At 34.0% G+C, this 16,943-nt stretch overlaps 1 protein-coding gene across 1 annotated transcript in view; it reads right to left on the reverse strand.

Annotated features, from left to right (window-relative positions):
• The window catches only part of LOC107611011 (putative callose synthase 8), a gene marked incomplete at its 3' end in the record, with an annotated part of 13,057 nt that extends 11,546 nt beyond the window's left edge, over window positions 1-1,511 (reverse strand). The window contains exons 1-6 of the mRNA XM_021108225.1: window positions 1,411-1,511; window positions 1,010-1,131; window positions 813-900; window positions 572-670; window positions 339-458; window positions 96-188 (exon numbers count right to left, since the gene is read on the reverse strand). Of these exons, the coding sequence (XP_020963884.1) occupies window positions 96-188; window positions 339-458; window positions 572-670; window positions 813-900; window positions 1,010-1,044 (435 nt within the window). The remainder of the gene's footprint in view (window positions 1-95; window positions 189-338; window positions 459-571; window positions 671-812; window positions 901-1,009; window positions 1,132-1,410) is intronic.

The following is a 16,943-nucleotide window of genomic DNA, read 5'->3' on the forward strand; positions in this document are numbered from 1 at the left end:
ACAAAAAAAAAAAAAACAAAATTACATATTTTACATTTTCAAATGTGATTAAGTAAAGGCAAAGGATGCATATTCAAATTCAATGGCAAATGCACCTTTAAAACCGATGTCTGGTTGTGTGTTTGCCGAGTATGCATGTTGGCTAGGAGAAGAATCAGATGCTCCCTTTGGTTGGCTACATTGCCTTCCTGAAGTTAGACAAATTATTACTTTCATCATTTCTAGAAAATTAATATTACCAGAGTTTGTTTTCGATAAAATATTACCAGACTTTAGTCTATAGTTGTACAAAATAACTAAACTGAATGTTTGATTCCAATTTAACTAGGATAGCTGACCTGGAATCCAAAACAATGCTGAAGAAAATCAAACAAATCTACAAAGCCTCCATTTTTCTTGAAATCTTGTGCAGGGGGTAAACCTCGAACATTGCGCATAACTGCGATTGCAGCCTTAATCTGTATCAATGTATTAGTACAGTCTATCGTAAAAATTGAATTGAGTCTTATATGACTTGAGACACAAAATCAATAACAGGAAAAAATATGAAATCTTTATAGATGTATCAGACCTCACTCTGCTGCATAATTGCATGTTGAATGCCTCCTTGATCAAGGGGTAAAATATTGAATTCAGATTTCTTGGGGATTGCATTTCCATCGGTAAATGCCTATTTTGGATATAATCAGAAGATTTATAAGAAATCTTTGGTAAATTGATAATTTTCTTATTTTTAATTTTTATGAAAAAGTTGTTACAAAAATAGAAGTTGAATATTTATATATGGAAAAGGAAGGAATAAAAAGGATCACCCGAGGACCAGCTGCATTCGAAACTGTTTTTAACACCTCAAAAAGAACAGAAGCAATGTTTCGTGCATTAATCAATTTTTCCCTGTGACTGTTAACATAGAACATACAAGAGTTGGTCTAGTTAGGCCATTAAAGTTTCTTTAAATTCATGTAAAAATGAAAAGGTGGTGAATTAACATGCCTAAATATAAGTATACCTTTGTTCCAGATCAAATGCTTTGTCATGTCTCATAAAATAATCCCTATAGGCATGGTAAACACGCTTAAGCTCACGAGTGTCACTCTTTTCCTTCCTTTTTCTTATTGTCACATGCTCATCCTGCATGCCACAATTCACAATAACAAAGCAAATTATCAGCATTCAAATCTGAAGCGAACCAATGTATTAAGCAACAATTGCTGTGTTAATCCAGTTGCTGTTTCTGAACATGCAAAACTGAACAGACTAATAAACAGTGTTATTTTTCTAAAGTAGGATTTTTTCAAAAGGAAATTAAATATATGATTCTCATGTTTATTTAAGTCACACTTTCAGCTGTTTAATTTAAATCACAAATAGATAATTGAACAACAAAAGCTTCCACATTCTTGTTTTCACCTGCTCAAGTCGTTGAAGAAGTGCAGTTTTGAATTGTCTAACGCCTCTTCCACTGGAGCTTTTGTCCAAGTTGTGCGAAATTTCAAAAGCATGAAAGCGACCTGAAAATCAAAATAACTTCTACAATGTGAAAAGCATGTGATATTAATTAGCAAAGAATCCAATTGCTGACATATTTAAATATTTGTAATTATCATTAGTTGGCTAATCACTCGTTCTATAAATCCATATACACCATAGTAATTTGTTTCAACAAGTAAAAAGCCAAACCTAAAGATTGAGAGTAAGGGGAAGGATTAGAAACTTAAAAGTTACTAACATCTCAAAATTGGAACCTACTAAAACCTATTTCCCTAGTTTGCATATAACTCATGCAATTTTACTTGCCCTTTCTTTATTTCAAGCACTTAATATGCAATTTTGAACACTACTCCTTTCATTGTAAACTATAACCACTTAAAAACATGAAAAAAGAGTGTTGTTGTGTACCATAGACTCTTCAACATCTCCGCTTTATAACCTTACGCTTTATTCTCTACTTTAACCACACATTTTTTTTATGCAATTGATGAGTGAAAAATAATAGACTGCAGGCACTTTTTTCTTAGCTCTTAAGAATTTCTAATTATTGCTTCCATAATATGGCCAAATTGGAATTTTGATAAGTATCGAAGCTCATGAACGAAGGAACCAAAAAAAAGAGAGTCCTCCCCCCGACTCTTTGAAGCCTTAGTCAATTCAAATTGAATTAGCCAAGTTTCTCATAATATGAACCAGCGAAAATGTTCGGGGAACATAGTTTTGTAACCAAAATGAGTCATAACTTGCTTTTTCTGTTCTTTTTTAATGCATTTGTTTTTGTATTTTGTATTTTTTTAATAATTATTAAAATAAATCCAATAATTTTTTTTTTCAATTCTCATACAATCTTCAAATCTCACTTTGTTCTTCAAATGTCCTCTGCAACATGAAATTTTCTCACTTTCCTTTTTTCGGTCTTCTTTGTTTTAATTTCCTTTTTACCACTGTTTAATTCATCTTGATCTTTGAATTTCCTTTCTCCAATCACTTTGTTTTTTTTCTTTCAATTCTCATACAACTTTCAATTTTCTCTTTACTCCTCAAATTTTCTTAGCATCAAGAGTAATGAATCCGGGAATAAAAATTCCCATATAGATGACAGCGATAACGAAGATAACTTGATCTTCTTGGTTGAGGAAGATGTTACTGAAGGAATCCGAGCTTGCACAAAGAGCCTATCTGGAAGGTTCTTCTCAGATCGGGTATTTTCAATTGATACTATGGATCGGAAGGAGCTCTCTATGCAATATGGAATAAACCAGAAGGATTCAGAATAGTAAAAAAGAATTTAGGAACCAGTTTCAACTTTTCTTTGACAATGACTCTGATATGACTCGAATTGAGAGAGGTTCTTCTCGATTTTTCAAAAGTTTTGTTCTTCACGTCCGTAGATAGAAGCAGACAGTGAATAAGGAAGATAATTACATCTCTTCCCTTCCTATATGGGCACAATTTTGGAGCTTACTTGAACAATACAAAATAATCAAAGTTGGCTGAAAATTAGGTGGAAAGCTTGGACAAATTAAAGACGTTGCTCTATTTGAAGTCAGAGGCAAAGATCCATGCATAGTTAAGGCTAAAGTGAAAATGAACGGTGATAAAAGGGCGAGAGATACCCTAAAATTAGTTGATCCTAACAAAAAAATATACTGGAAATTGGAGTTTGCTATGAACGAATAGGTGTGTTATGTACATGTTATGCAAAATTGGGGCACGAAGCTAAGAACTATCAATCTTTTGTTGATGATTATGAGAAAAACAATGTCAAGAAAGATAGAGTTAGTGAATGACTTAAGGCAGATCAAATTGGAAGATGATTAACTGAAAAGAGAGACCCCTTCAATTCTAATCACCCACTGGATGATTCTGTTCTAGTTTAACCAAAGAAAAAATGTCCACCTTTCTGGCTTTTTGATATCTTGTTAAAATTAAGTATGCAAGACTACCAGAAAAATTAGAACAGAGATAACAATGCTGTCAATTTAGGTTCTAGAACTGAAAAGGAGGATCAGGATGAACCCAATGACAATGATAACACTACTGCTATTAATTCTTCTTATAATGTTTTATTGGAGTTATCCTATCCCTTGAATAATGACCAATAAGATAATAGTGCCATGACTAAGTCTAGAGAAGAGAGTAAAAAACCAAGCCTGAAACAACTTGCCAGAAAGTCAATGATAAGTTTCAAATGAAAGAGTGGAGGTAAAGATCTCAATCATATCTCTAAGAAAATTTATCTCAATGATATTGTATCTGATGATATGACGGTAGAGGGTGCCAGCCTTCAAGTAGCACTCAGAAGAATATGAAGCTACTCTCGTAGAATTATTAAAGTTTCAGGGATCCCTGACAATCCACAATCTTAAAGAAATTTATAAATCCTACTCTCCCGAAGTTGGTTTTCTCTGCGAAACAAAAAATCAATCTCGACAAGTTGAGGTGAAACTAGGATCCTGTGGATTCAAAGAATGGTTTATTGTGGATCTGGATGGCTTATCTGGGGGTTTGGTAATGGCATGGAGAGATAGTTACACCATCCAGATTTTACAGCATGGTAGATTCTTCATTGCAGCATTAATTTTGGCAGATGGTTCTAGTGATCCCTGCGGTATTTTAGATGTTTACCTAAGTTCAAATTATCAACATAGAATGTTGCAGTTTATTCAGGTTCACAGGCGATGCCCCAAAGTCAATCACCTCCTCTTTGTTGATGTTTCCATCTTATCCTGTAAGGCTAACTCTAAGATGTGTTCAAACATTCTACATTTGTTGATTTCTTATGAAAGCATCAGTGGTCAGAAGGTGAATCTTAATAAATCTGCTATATTTTTTAGCCACAATGCTTCTTCTACTACTCGTACACAATTGGCTAACTCTCTGAATATCAATCACATTAGAGCTTAAGACAAATATCTGGGCTTGCCTTTTATAATCTCTAGATCTAGAAAGGTTTCGTTCAGAAAGAGAAGGTGCGAAAAGAGAATCCAAGGATGGAAACCAAGTCTCTTATCTTTAGGAGGTCGACAGCTATTGCTTAAGGCTGTAGGTGAAGCTATTCCTATCTATACATTGTCTTGTTTTAGATTTCCTGATGGTTTAATTTCAGAAAATCACTCTCTACTCAGTTTTGATGGGGGCAAAAAGGCACTGAAAGACGGATGGCTTGAATTAGCTGGGACACTATAACTCGCCCAAGAAGAGAAGGAGGTATTGGATTTAAAGACCTTAGAATTCAGAATTTGGCGTACTTAGACAAACAGCATTGGCGACTGATAACACAACCAACTTCTCTATTATCCAAAATTCTGAAAGGAAGGTACTTTAGAAATGGTAAAGCTATAACTACAGAAACTAGAGTCTTACCTTCTTGGGGATAAAGGAGCATATTGAAGGCCGAAAGATAGTTGAAAAAGGTCTTAACTGCGCGGTGGGCACTGGAGAGAATATCCAAACTTTTGAAGATCCGTGGCTACCTCTTTTGTATCCTCTAATAATCTCAACAATGCCAAACAGTCAGATTATTTCCATTCTTGTTCCACGAGTGACAGACGTAATTACTAAAAACAGGATTTGGAATCAGAGCCTTATTTGGGAATTATTTCCCTAAAACGTTTATGACAGGATTCTTGCAGTTAAAATTCATGGGGCCGTGACAAATTGCAATGGGATTTGAACAATTCCAAACACTATAATATTACTTCAAGTTACAAAATTTGCTACTTATTTCACCACTTGCCTCTTGAATTCTGTCCTAATCATATGCAACAGAAGAAGTCATGGACTGAACTATGGAAGCTGAACTTGCCCCGCAAAGTTAAGATCTTTATTTGGAAAGCTCTATATGACCGTCTTCCGGTCCTTGCTCAGATCCACCACCGCTACCCATCTATATTGCCAACATGTCCCTGCTGTCAAGAAGCAACAGAAACAATCACTCACTGTTTGCTCTACTGCTTTACAAGTAAAGTAGTATGGTCTTAAAATTCTCTTAGAGACTGTCTTTCCTCGCAGAGCTTTGATAATTTCTGGACATAGTGGATTGTAGCAATGGAGATGATTAACTCATTGAAGAATATTGGCCGAAACCCTCAATTACTTGCCATCATTTGCTGGCATTGCTAGAAAATACGCAACTAGTTAGTCTTTGAAGGCTGCACTTCGATCACTCACCTTATTATTCTCTTTCTTCTAACTTATACTTAGTCTGACTATACACCGTTGGATGTATACCATCGGTGTACTTTTTGAAATTTTCTTTTTTTGCTATCTTATCCTGTTTTGGACACCCTTATATTCCATTTTTCACTGATTAATGAAATATAACTTACTACTTTTAAAAAAATTTCAATTTTTTCCACGTTTGTTTTATTATTTATTTTATAATAAATGTTGGTTTTCTTCTCAAATCTTAGAACTCTGTTTTCTTTTTATTTGAGACGGAAATCTTAGAACTCTTGAATAGGTGAATAGTCTTTTTTTGAACAAGAGAGCTCAACACAATAAGTGGAGTAAGAACAACAACAAGCAAATAGAAAAGTTAAAAAAGAAAAAAATTGCAAAGAAACTCGTCAACTATTTTTTGTTCTCCTCCTTCTTATAGTGTATTCCTGATTTTGTACTCCTAATTTTGTACTCGTGAAAATATCTTCAACCACTCCAATCTTATTAAAACTCTGTCAATCCAATTGTAAGATCGCTAAGCGAAAGTCCACCAGTTGCATATCTTCTTTTATCAATTCTTACTAAAACTCTGTTAATCTGACAGCATCCATTCTCCCCTCCACCTGCACAATCTCGTTGAAGTCTCCCATAAAGGCTGACATAAGTCTGCAATATAACTCAATTTCTCCTACACAACAAATTTCTCTTCTCTTGTATGAACTCCATACACCACAGAAAGCATAATTGAAATTATTTTTAGTAAGACCCCTTCAACACACAACCAAAACTCCCCTTTATGACAACGACTCATTTTAAACATTATTTCTCTTTAATTGGAATATATGTTTTTGTTTTTTTTTCCTCATATAGTTCTTCCATTCATTATTTAATTCTCTCGCTCCTACTCAAAGTCCAGTTGGTATCAATCTGATGCATATTCAAAGAATTTGAAATGTTCAAATAGAAAGGAAATAGAATCGGGAGGGATTTCTTAGGCGCACCAAGTCTGCAATAATGTTTGATTTTATTCCTCTCATGAGGATCATAGTCGCAATTAATATAATCTTTTAGTAGCTACCTTTTTTTTTTCTTTCTAATAATGTTCCATATAAAAAGGTATCGAAATATATGCATCACTAAGAAGTAAGAACTTTATCATGTTTAATATTAGTTAGCACATAAGTTCAATTTGTTTACTTTCTAGTATCTCATTACTTTGTGTAAAATATCATAATGGTATATATGTATAAATAGAGATAATAAATTTTAAAAAAGTTGCTAATATGATAATGGTATGAATTAACTGATTTATGATGAATTTATATCATTCGTTACACATAAATAGGTGGATAGTCACATAAAAATATATTTATTTAAAAATAACATTTAAATTATTAAATTATTTAACTTATTTAATTAAATATGTTTAATATTTTCATATAAAAATATTTTCATAAAAACATTTACTTTACAAATTAATAAAATATCATAAAAAGCAAACCGGAAATTTCATATCACTTGAATAACCTCTAAATTGAAATGACTTTGTACAGAATTAAGGTTGTGCGTGGTAAACACGGGTCCTTGTCTCGTTGGTTTCTTTAAACCTCGTAGTCCAGAGCGGCAACTACAAATACAATATAGGCACAAATATAATTATAAACATATAAGGTAAGGTCTGCTTTCTTATAGATTAAGAAATGTATGATAGTTCATATAATTTATTATAAAAAAAAGTGCAATAATAAACTACAAAGATTTGATATGTAACCTAGGTGACTAAAATATTCACCAAAAAATAAAACAATGATTCAAAACAACTTTTTATATTTGGGGAAGAAAACAAGACGTGAAACTTAGAGCTTTCACAACTTAACCAAGTAAGCAATTAAAAATTGAAGGAACAAAAAGAAAGTGGAATTTGTGAATATTATAACATTATATGTGTATAGTTCATTGAAAAAGAAAGCCAAATTAAACCCTTTGTAAATATATACTAAAGGATAAATATGGAGAATAAAAAAAAATATTCAATAACCAGCTAAGTTAACATAAATTTTGCTTTTGTAGTTTTAAAATTTAAATGTGCAAATTTATTGCTTAATTTTTATATCTTGTGTTGTAACGACTTAATTCTCAGTATATCATGATCATATTGAAAATCGAGTGTTACCAACTTGCTCATCCAAAATGTTAACTATTTATTATTAAGTCTGTAATCGTATTAGCGCACTATCAAATTTTTGGAAAAATTTTTACTTTATAAAAAGATTTGCGAGAGCAACTAATTAAACATACACAAGCTATAACAAAGAATTAAGTAAAACATACATATAAAAGTACTGTCATATATACCATAAGTTAGCGTACAACTCTTCATATCTTGTTACTATATACATAATCAACACTCCGGCCCCTGATTCATATAGGAAGCCCCTAAACTGGCGCCCGAAACTAGCCTATCCAGTATTTACAGCTCCTAATCTCTCAGTGGATCTATCCAAAAGTAAGAGAATAAACCAAAATTCCTACGCCAAACTGAAGGCGCCACCCAAAACACGCTATCAAATCTTACTGTCTCTGATCAATCATTGCAACCAAAAGACGAGATCTCTATCACCTTCATATCCTTCTCTGGATCCTCGTACATATTGGGGTGATCTTGACTAGGGTTCATGTTTCCATCTGGAGGGGAAGAATAGGGGTAAGAACTGGGAAGTTCTTAGTAGGGTCGGGGTGGTTAGTTAAGTCCGTTTTAATACTATACCCAATCAGCAGCAACAATCGAAACAGGCAACAAACATAATAACTAAAGAACAAAAAGAGAAACAAACACAACACATACACAATCATAGAAAACAAAATTCATAGAAGATATGTGCAACCAATTATGATGCATGTCTATCCCTAGTGCAGGTAATGAGCTCATCTGTCGGTTACGACCTGCTCTTGACGTAACTCAGCAACCTTTGTCTGAGTTTGGTTTCCAGTGCCAAAACCTCTGTAAGTAACCTCTGTCTTATAGGTGCGACTCTCTTGAGCCGATGTATGCAAACATAACCTCTGTAAGCAACCTCAGTCTTACAAGTGAGGCTCTCTCTAGCCAATGTATGTATCAATAACCTCTTGTTGAGTTAAGAAATTAACTAAATTAATTTGATGATGATAAATATTATTTTTGGGTTATTCACCCAATTAGTTTTCTAATTGAATTTGTTTAAGTGGTGCAAGCCAAAGAAAAACAAAGCAGCAGCCCAATTGGATGAAAATAAAAACGAGGTTGGTGGGCTACAAAACAACAACAGCCTAAAGGAATCAAAACAATGAAATCAGATGGCCCAAAGAAATCAAACGGGCTTAATGAATTATAACCAACCCAAGCTTGATTTCATCTCTCAAGCAAATCCCTCTAAATTGCTTTCACCAAAAGCAACGTTCACCTTTTTTCTATTCGGTCAGAACTCAGAGAAAGAGAGAGAGAGAGAGCGCTTAGTCTCTAAGCTGTTCACCAAAGAAGAAAGAAAGAGAAGGATTAAGCAAGAAAGGCCTAAGTCTAATCACCCTTTTCAAACCAAATCAAGTTAAGGCAGAAGTTAAAGGTAACTTATTTCCTCTTGCATGCATCGTGCTTTCTTTTCCTCTTCCCCAACTCTCTGTCAGTCCAAATTGGGATACATGGGAAAGATGACCTCTGATCAACAGTGCTGTGAATCTATGGTCAAATGTGTGTCTTGGAGATCAAGTAGTATTTCAATGGTTCAGATCTGGTTTACCATTAGAAGATTGTTTCTCTGTGCTTCCCTGAGGCTTTCGGTCAAGCAAGAGAAAGTCAGACTCAAACTTCTAATTTGGGGATTAACGGAGAAAAGTGAGATGGTGAGTTGGTGAAGCACACAGCTCGAGGGTTGACCTAGGAGAGAGCAACTCAGCAACATACAAGGAGATACAAAAGAAGATTTCTCATCTTTCTAAAGACAAGGAGAGATAACCAGTGTTTTGAGGTTTATGTTTTGAGAAGAGTTCTCTAAAGAAGTTCATCAACTTGGACAGTGCTTCCTAGTCAAAAGAGCATTCCACCAGAATGAGAAACTAAATCAAAGGCTAGCAAATCTGGTTCATCATAGAGCAAAGAGGCTGTTGAAGCATTAATCTCCTTCATGTTTTACAGATTGTAATTTCTTTTCAATGTTTATCTTTTTGTAATTTCTTGAGGTAAAAGGCAGAATGAGAGAGCTCAAGTAAAAGTTTAAGAGTGAAAAGATGCAGAGTGATACACTTGAGTGAAAAGCCTAGAGTGATTTCAGATTTCTTTAGGTTGATTATGTGTCTTGTATCTTGTACCTGTGAGGTACCCCTTTTTTAGTTGGGTAAGCACTAAGAGTGAAGAGTTAGGTATTGGCATAACCAAGTCAAGTTAGGTTAGAACTTGAGAGAGAAAGGATTGTGTCAATCCTGTGGAATTGGTGTATGTAATACTTTAACTATAGTGGAAATTCAACCACAGTTGTGGTGGAGACTGGATGTAGGTTACATTGCACAAGGCAACTGAACCAGGATACATGATGGTGTTAGCTACTCTCTTCCCTTTTCTATTCTGTTTTCTGATATTCATGAGACAAAACGAAATTATCTCATAAATTTTTCGCTGCTGAGTTCAAACAGAATCAGAATTGAAAGTTTGTTTTAAAGGGTTATTTCAGTAACTTAAAAGAAGGTCATAGATTTAACCCCCCATTCTCTAAACTTTCTACAACATTCACCTCTATAAGCAGCCTTTGTCTTACAGGTGCGACCATCCCCTGGATTGACTGATGTATCTCTGGAAAGTAAATTTCGGTGGAGTCACCACCATATCTCTACTCATTTTCAGGCAGTACACAATCATCTCAACTCGTCCTCAATGCCAAACAATATCTCTACTTATCTCCTTTTCTTTTCATTCTTTCTTTCTTTTCTTTTCTGTGCTCTGCCCTCCTATGGCAGGGATTCTTTTATCTTTGCTCTCTGCTCTCCTGTGGCAGAGGTTTCTTTAATATTTTTCTTTCCTTTTTCTTTTCTTTCTTCTTCTTTTCTTTCCTATTATTCCATAATATAAATTATTTTCGCATTTTTCCCTCGCCTCTCCCTAAGTGTCTTATGAAAAAGAATTATAAAATTCTTTAATTAAGTCTACGTTCTTTAAAGCTTTTAAAATTACTCTGCTTGCATGCTTTCTCATTAATATTATACATTATAATATTCTTACAAAATAATATCTTTAATAAATACTAATTATAATAATAATTTATTTTAATATAAATGAGTAATTTTAAAGAAGTATTTAAAATAATATTTATAATCTTCTTTTAAAACTTAGTTTATAAAACCTTATTTTTAAATTTTTATTAATTACTTTCTAAATCACGAACTTTTTAATATTCTATTTTCAACCTCAATTATAAAATTATATTTGAACCCTCACTTATTTTCATATTTATAAAAATAACTTGAACTTTTATAAAATATCCATCTTACCCCTGAACTTTACTTATTACCCAAAATATCCGAAAACTTATACAATTGCAAATTATACCTCGATTTTTATGTTACCCTTCAAAAATAAAATGTAATTACTAATCTTTCTTTTATACCAAAACTGAAACTCTTACCCTTTCCTTTCAAAAGATTACTTGTATTTTAATCCGTTTTCGAGTTTTTCGGTTACCAATTTTTCATAGCTTTTAGTTTAATCCCTCGACCATCAAACCTTATCAATTTTAATCTATAATTCTCATTCACAACAACCCCAAAATCATCAAAATAATCACAGCTGGGCTGTTCTGCACGGTTGAATCGCAATTCACAAACAACGACAATAATTTCACAAAATTTTAACGTAAACTTAATCAAACTCAAACAGTAATCAATCAAATCAACATTCACTTATCAAATTCATATTTAATTATTGTAAAGTTACCAAATCCTACCTTCGTATGAATTCAAAATCAACGAAAATTTTGGAGAAGTTTTTTGATCGAACTATTGAAGAAGAAAAAATGTCAGAAATCGTCTGTATCTCTTAAAATTTCAATTAACTGAACTCAAGGAGAAGAAGAATTACGTCGCTGTCAATTTTTACCAAATAAAAATGACATCAGCACATAAAAAAAATAGATACAAACACTTTTATCGAATTAAATTTTTTATTGAAGTTACGTATAAGAGTCAGAAGATTCACGGTAGCTTGCTTATAAGAGCACTCTCGGTCTCTCTCTTTTCTTTCAAGCTCAACTCGGTGGTGAAATGAAAAGAAAAAGGAAGATGATTAAGGCTGATGTTAATGAATGAAAGTTTTGTGGTGGTTAAGGCATTATTATGTGTGATGAGTATATATATACATATATAATTAAGCCACGTTTCATTTCTTTCATTTCTTTCTTTGTTCCTTAAAGGCTTTGGCCAATTTCTTTGGTTTTTTGGCTTCCAATGAATTAAATGAAGTGAAACATGAGGCATTACAATAATAAAAGGGGCATGTGTCATTTTTTTTTATAATTTGATATTTATATTTAGGATTGTAATAAAGACTAATAATAAAGAACTGTAATAATAATATTCTTTAAATAACGTTAATTATAATTGATACATATAAGACAGTTTTATATAACCACTAATGTATTAATTTGTCTCATTATCGTTGGAGACAATCGAAATAAAGTAAAGATATTCATCTACGTTGAGAGACAAAAATCATGATTTTGGTGCAACTTGAATTACAAATAAGAAGTGTAATGCATCAATTCGTGGAGAAATAGTGAAATGGATTTTGGAACGGAGGGGTTACATGGGTCTGATAAATTTGTGTATGCTAATTAATCTTTTTTATTGAAGCTTTTTGAGTTTGATTTCAGATTCACTCGATAAAATTATTTACAGTGAATCAATTTTTAAGAATATAAAAAATCAAATTACTTCACATGCCCCCATAATAAATCATGGTTTTAAATTTTTTTATTTTTTTAAAAAAACATTCTACATTTAAATTATTGTAAAATTTTTTAAATAATGGTGTTTTGTCGATTTTTAGCAAATTGATGGTAGTTCGATATCTAGTAGTCTGAGAGTGAAATCTACTCCTCTTTGCAGATACCAATTTTCTAGAAGTGCATCAAAGTGTTTTTGATTAGATGGGATTTAGAAATAAAGACGAATTAAATTATGTAATTTAAGATAAAAGATGACAAAATAAAGTTTTGCAGAAAAGAAAGTATTAACTGGAAATGAAGAAAATGCGTTGAAATTAAACAAGACAATAAAATGCCTTCAACTGAGTCAAAAGGCTTAAACATAGAAAGTAAAGGTACTGAAGTGTAAATTGAACATGGAAATTAAAGATTGCTTAAAAGATAAATTAACTTGAAAATAGAATTTGCAGAAAATGTAAATGAAAGATTAAAAACATGGAAGGAACCCTACAAAAATTGGACTCGAATGCAGACTCAGAAATTCTCTGGGGATGTGAGTGTGCTTGAGTGTATTTCTGAAACGAAGTTCCAACCCTAATTTCCTAAGACTTCCTAGTATTTATAATCTACCTTTGGTAACTGACAATTAATTACAATTAATTACATGTTCGAAAAACTTGGCCAATTCGTTCAATGTCTCCAAGACAATAGTATAATTAGTACAGGTGGCCCTCTCTGGCTCCTCCAGCTATGGCTCAATGCCATTCTCAATAAATTTATGACGAAACCTGGAGGTGGGGTCACTGATAAGCAACACATCGAAGGTTTTCGACTAGCTGACTACAAACCCAACTTCCCAGACACACAAACGGATGAGGACCGATTCTGGGCTGTCTTTTCTCTTGTCCATTCCTGTAAAGATTTTGACAATGAGAATCTAGATTTTGCCCCCTTTTATGCCGAAATCATGGTTCTGCATAGCTCGATCGCCTACTTTTCCCACATGACACAGAGGAAAATGAACAGGCTAATCGAAATTGGGCAAATCTATTAGCTGTTCAGGTAATTCCGATAGGATTACCCAAACACAAGAAGGAAAAACTCAAGGTGACATTATATGCCCTTCACTTTACAGCCAGACAGCTAGGATTCTCACAGGCCATCCCGATCCCTTTTCCTCGGAATAACAAGGCACTTTGCCATGTTACTCTGACTTCTCAACGTGACCTCGATTTCCTCCTTGCCACAAATCAACAACACAAAGATCACTTTAATTTATTTGTTTATGACCGCAACACATGTATCACTAAATCATGTCTCGAATGGTGGATTACCTACTATTCTAAGTACAATCATACTCTAGAAGCAATCCAACAATTTGCCATTCGAACAGACCTTGCTGCAGAAGGTTCTCCCAAAAAGTCACAAAAAAGAAAAGCTGATACCACAGCCTCTTCCCATCAACCACAACACAAAAATCAAAGAACTCCTACCAGAACTTCCAGAAAGGTAACCATCATCCATTTACTATCCCACACATAATCATATATTTTGAACTAATACATATTAATTTTTTATTTTCATTTCTTTATTAGTTACGGTTACAACTATCAAGTGAGAGTTCTGATGGGAACGAGCAAAACATTCGGAAAATTTTTGCTGCTTCTCCCCAATTAGAAGACACAGCTGATTCAGATCCTGGTCCTCAGCTGGTACGGAAATCCAGACTTCTTCCGATAACACAATCATCTCTATATACATTTCATTCAAATTGAAACAAATTTTGAATTTATAAATGTGTACTTTTTATACCGGCCTACCACTGTTGTCCATTCAATTTCACCTTTTGTGGCTCCTGATCAACCAATTTTGTAACAACATCATGACCCAGAGCACTCCACATCACATGACTCAATTCAATTCACAGGGCCTACTCAGCCAATCCCGGCTGTTTTTCCGCCTCCTCCTCATACAACACAGATAGTTGATCTGACGGCAAATTCCTTGCAGCATTCTCCAGTAGACACCCATATACTTGAGTCGATTTCACCAAACAATCAAACTGCACTTTCTGCAGAAAACTAGGTGGCTCCAGACTCTGACTCTGCCTCTAGAATCGTTGACACCACCAATTCAGATTCTCCCCGATCTAGGGTCTTAGAGACTCCTCCTAAATCGCCTAGTCCTCTTTAACAGGCCAATTTTCAAACTCCCCCTAGACAAGTATCTGAAACATTGGATGCCTCCACTACTCCCACAAGTGCTACATTGACTAGTCTGATCTCTGTTCTGGACCAAGTTATTCAAGAGGATGAAGTACCTGTACCAGTACCAACACTTCCAAGGCCTGCTACATCGAGGCCTTCATTCAAATTAAGTGCTGACACCCGAGAACAGCTTCGATCACTTATAAAGCTTTTGGATCATCCATCTGTCACATGGGTTAATGATGCAATTCTCAACCAACTTTTGTCTGAGCTTTTAAATTTTTCCTTTGAGCTCCCAACTTCCTTACTTCATTCTAATTCGATTCAAGAATTCAAACAACTACTCAATAAGAGCGTAGCTTTTCAATTTCAAATCCAAGAAACAGAAACAAAAGAAGCGAAGCTCAAATCTAGTATAGAGAGCTGTATTGCAGCCTCTCGACCAGTTCAAGTCTCCAGTGAAGCATTCGATTTGAGGATTGATCATGCTATTTCTATCCAAGCTTTTTATGACAAAGAAGAAACAAAACTTGAAGCAAAATTGGCTCAAATTAATGAAAACTTGCCAGAATACATCAAAGAAGAGCTATCATAGCCAAGCCTCTGGCTTCTGCTCAACAAGAACAACATCTCATCCAGGAGCTTGTTTCGATTGAGACTAAACAGGAGGAATATGAAGAACAACTCAAAAACATCCAATTTGACAAATTCAAACTAGCTGAAGTGCTTTTAACTTTGGCCAACAGGAGGGCAAAGCTACTGACGATCGGATTTCTATCGGTAAAGAAATTCACAAATATAATCGCGTTGTAAGTATAGTTTCTAAACCAACAGAGAATCCTTTCGTACAAAAGTTTTGGTTGTCACAAGTAACAAAACCCTTAAAAATTGATAACCGAAGTATTTAAACCTCGGGTCGTCTTCTCAAGGAATTGCAGGGAGGTATGACTTATTATTGGTTATGGAAAAGGTGAAATTTGGGTTTTTAAAATAAGGAACAGGTAATTTAAATGACGAGAAAAATAAATTAATAATTATAAAAACTCTTGGCAAGGTATGAGAATTTGGAAGTCCTATCCTAGTTATCCTTATCGATGGTGATGAGAATTGAATTTTAATCCCACTTAGTTGATCTTTACTAAAGCAAAGGAAAGTCAAGTAGACTAATTAGTTTGATCTTCAGGTCCTAGCCAATTCCTAAGAAGGGATTAGAGTTATTGGAATTCAATTCAATTAGCAAAAATAACAATTATCAATTACGATGAGTTTGATAACTCAAGAGTCTCCAATTAATCAATTAAAGCCAAGAATATAAAAAGCTAAATAAGAATCATAAATCTGAAATACCTCAATTAATATTAAATAAAGAAAATCATAACATGAATGGTTCATAAGTCAATTTGGCAACATAAGTAATTAACAAATAAAAGTGTTAGAGTATCTGAAAGTAAAAGAGAAATATAAAGTAAAAGGAATATTGAACCTGTGACTGAAGATGAAATGAACTAAACTAATAGAAATCCTAAAATTCTAAATCCTAAGAGAGAGGAGAGAACCTCTCTCTCTAAAACCTACATCTAATCCTAAAATTCTGAATTATGAATGTATCATCAGTTGTTTGATTCCTCCATTCTCTAGCTTATATTCTGTGTTTCTGGATTCAGAATTGGACCGAAAAAGAGTCCAAAAATCGCTGGGGGCGTTTTCTGCAGATTCTGGTGTGTGGCGTCTGTCACGCGTTCGCGTCATCTGGAGTTTTGCTCTTCCACGTGGTCGCGTCAGGCACGCGGCCGCATCATTTGCGTTCTTCTCAAGGCAGGCGTCCGCGTCAGTCACGCGTTCGCGTCGATGCCTTTTCGCACTAGGCACGCGACCACGTTGTCCATGTGTTCGCGTCGCTGCCTTTTCTTTAAAACTCCATTTTTATGCTTTCCTTCCATTTTTGCTTGTTTCCTTTTCATCCTCTAAGCCATTCCTGCCCTATGAGACCTGAAAATACTTAACACACAAATCACGGCATCGAATGGTAATAAAGGATAATTAAAATTAATATTTTCAAAGCATAGGAAACATGTTTTTCACATATATCACATAATAAGGAGGGGAAAGTAAAACCATGCAATTTACATGAATAAGT

The sequence above is a fragment of the Arachis ipaensis genome, chromosome B08 (genome assembly GCF_000816755.2).
Source record: "Arachis ipaensis cultivar K30076 chromosome B08, Araip1.1, whole genome shotgun sequence".
In the NCBI taxonomy this organism is placed as follows: domain Eukaryota; kingdom Viridiplantae; phylum Streptophyta; class Magnoliopsida; order Fabales; family Fabaceae; genus Arachis; species Arachis ipaensis.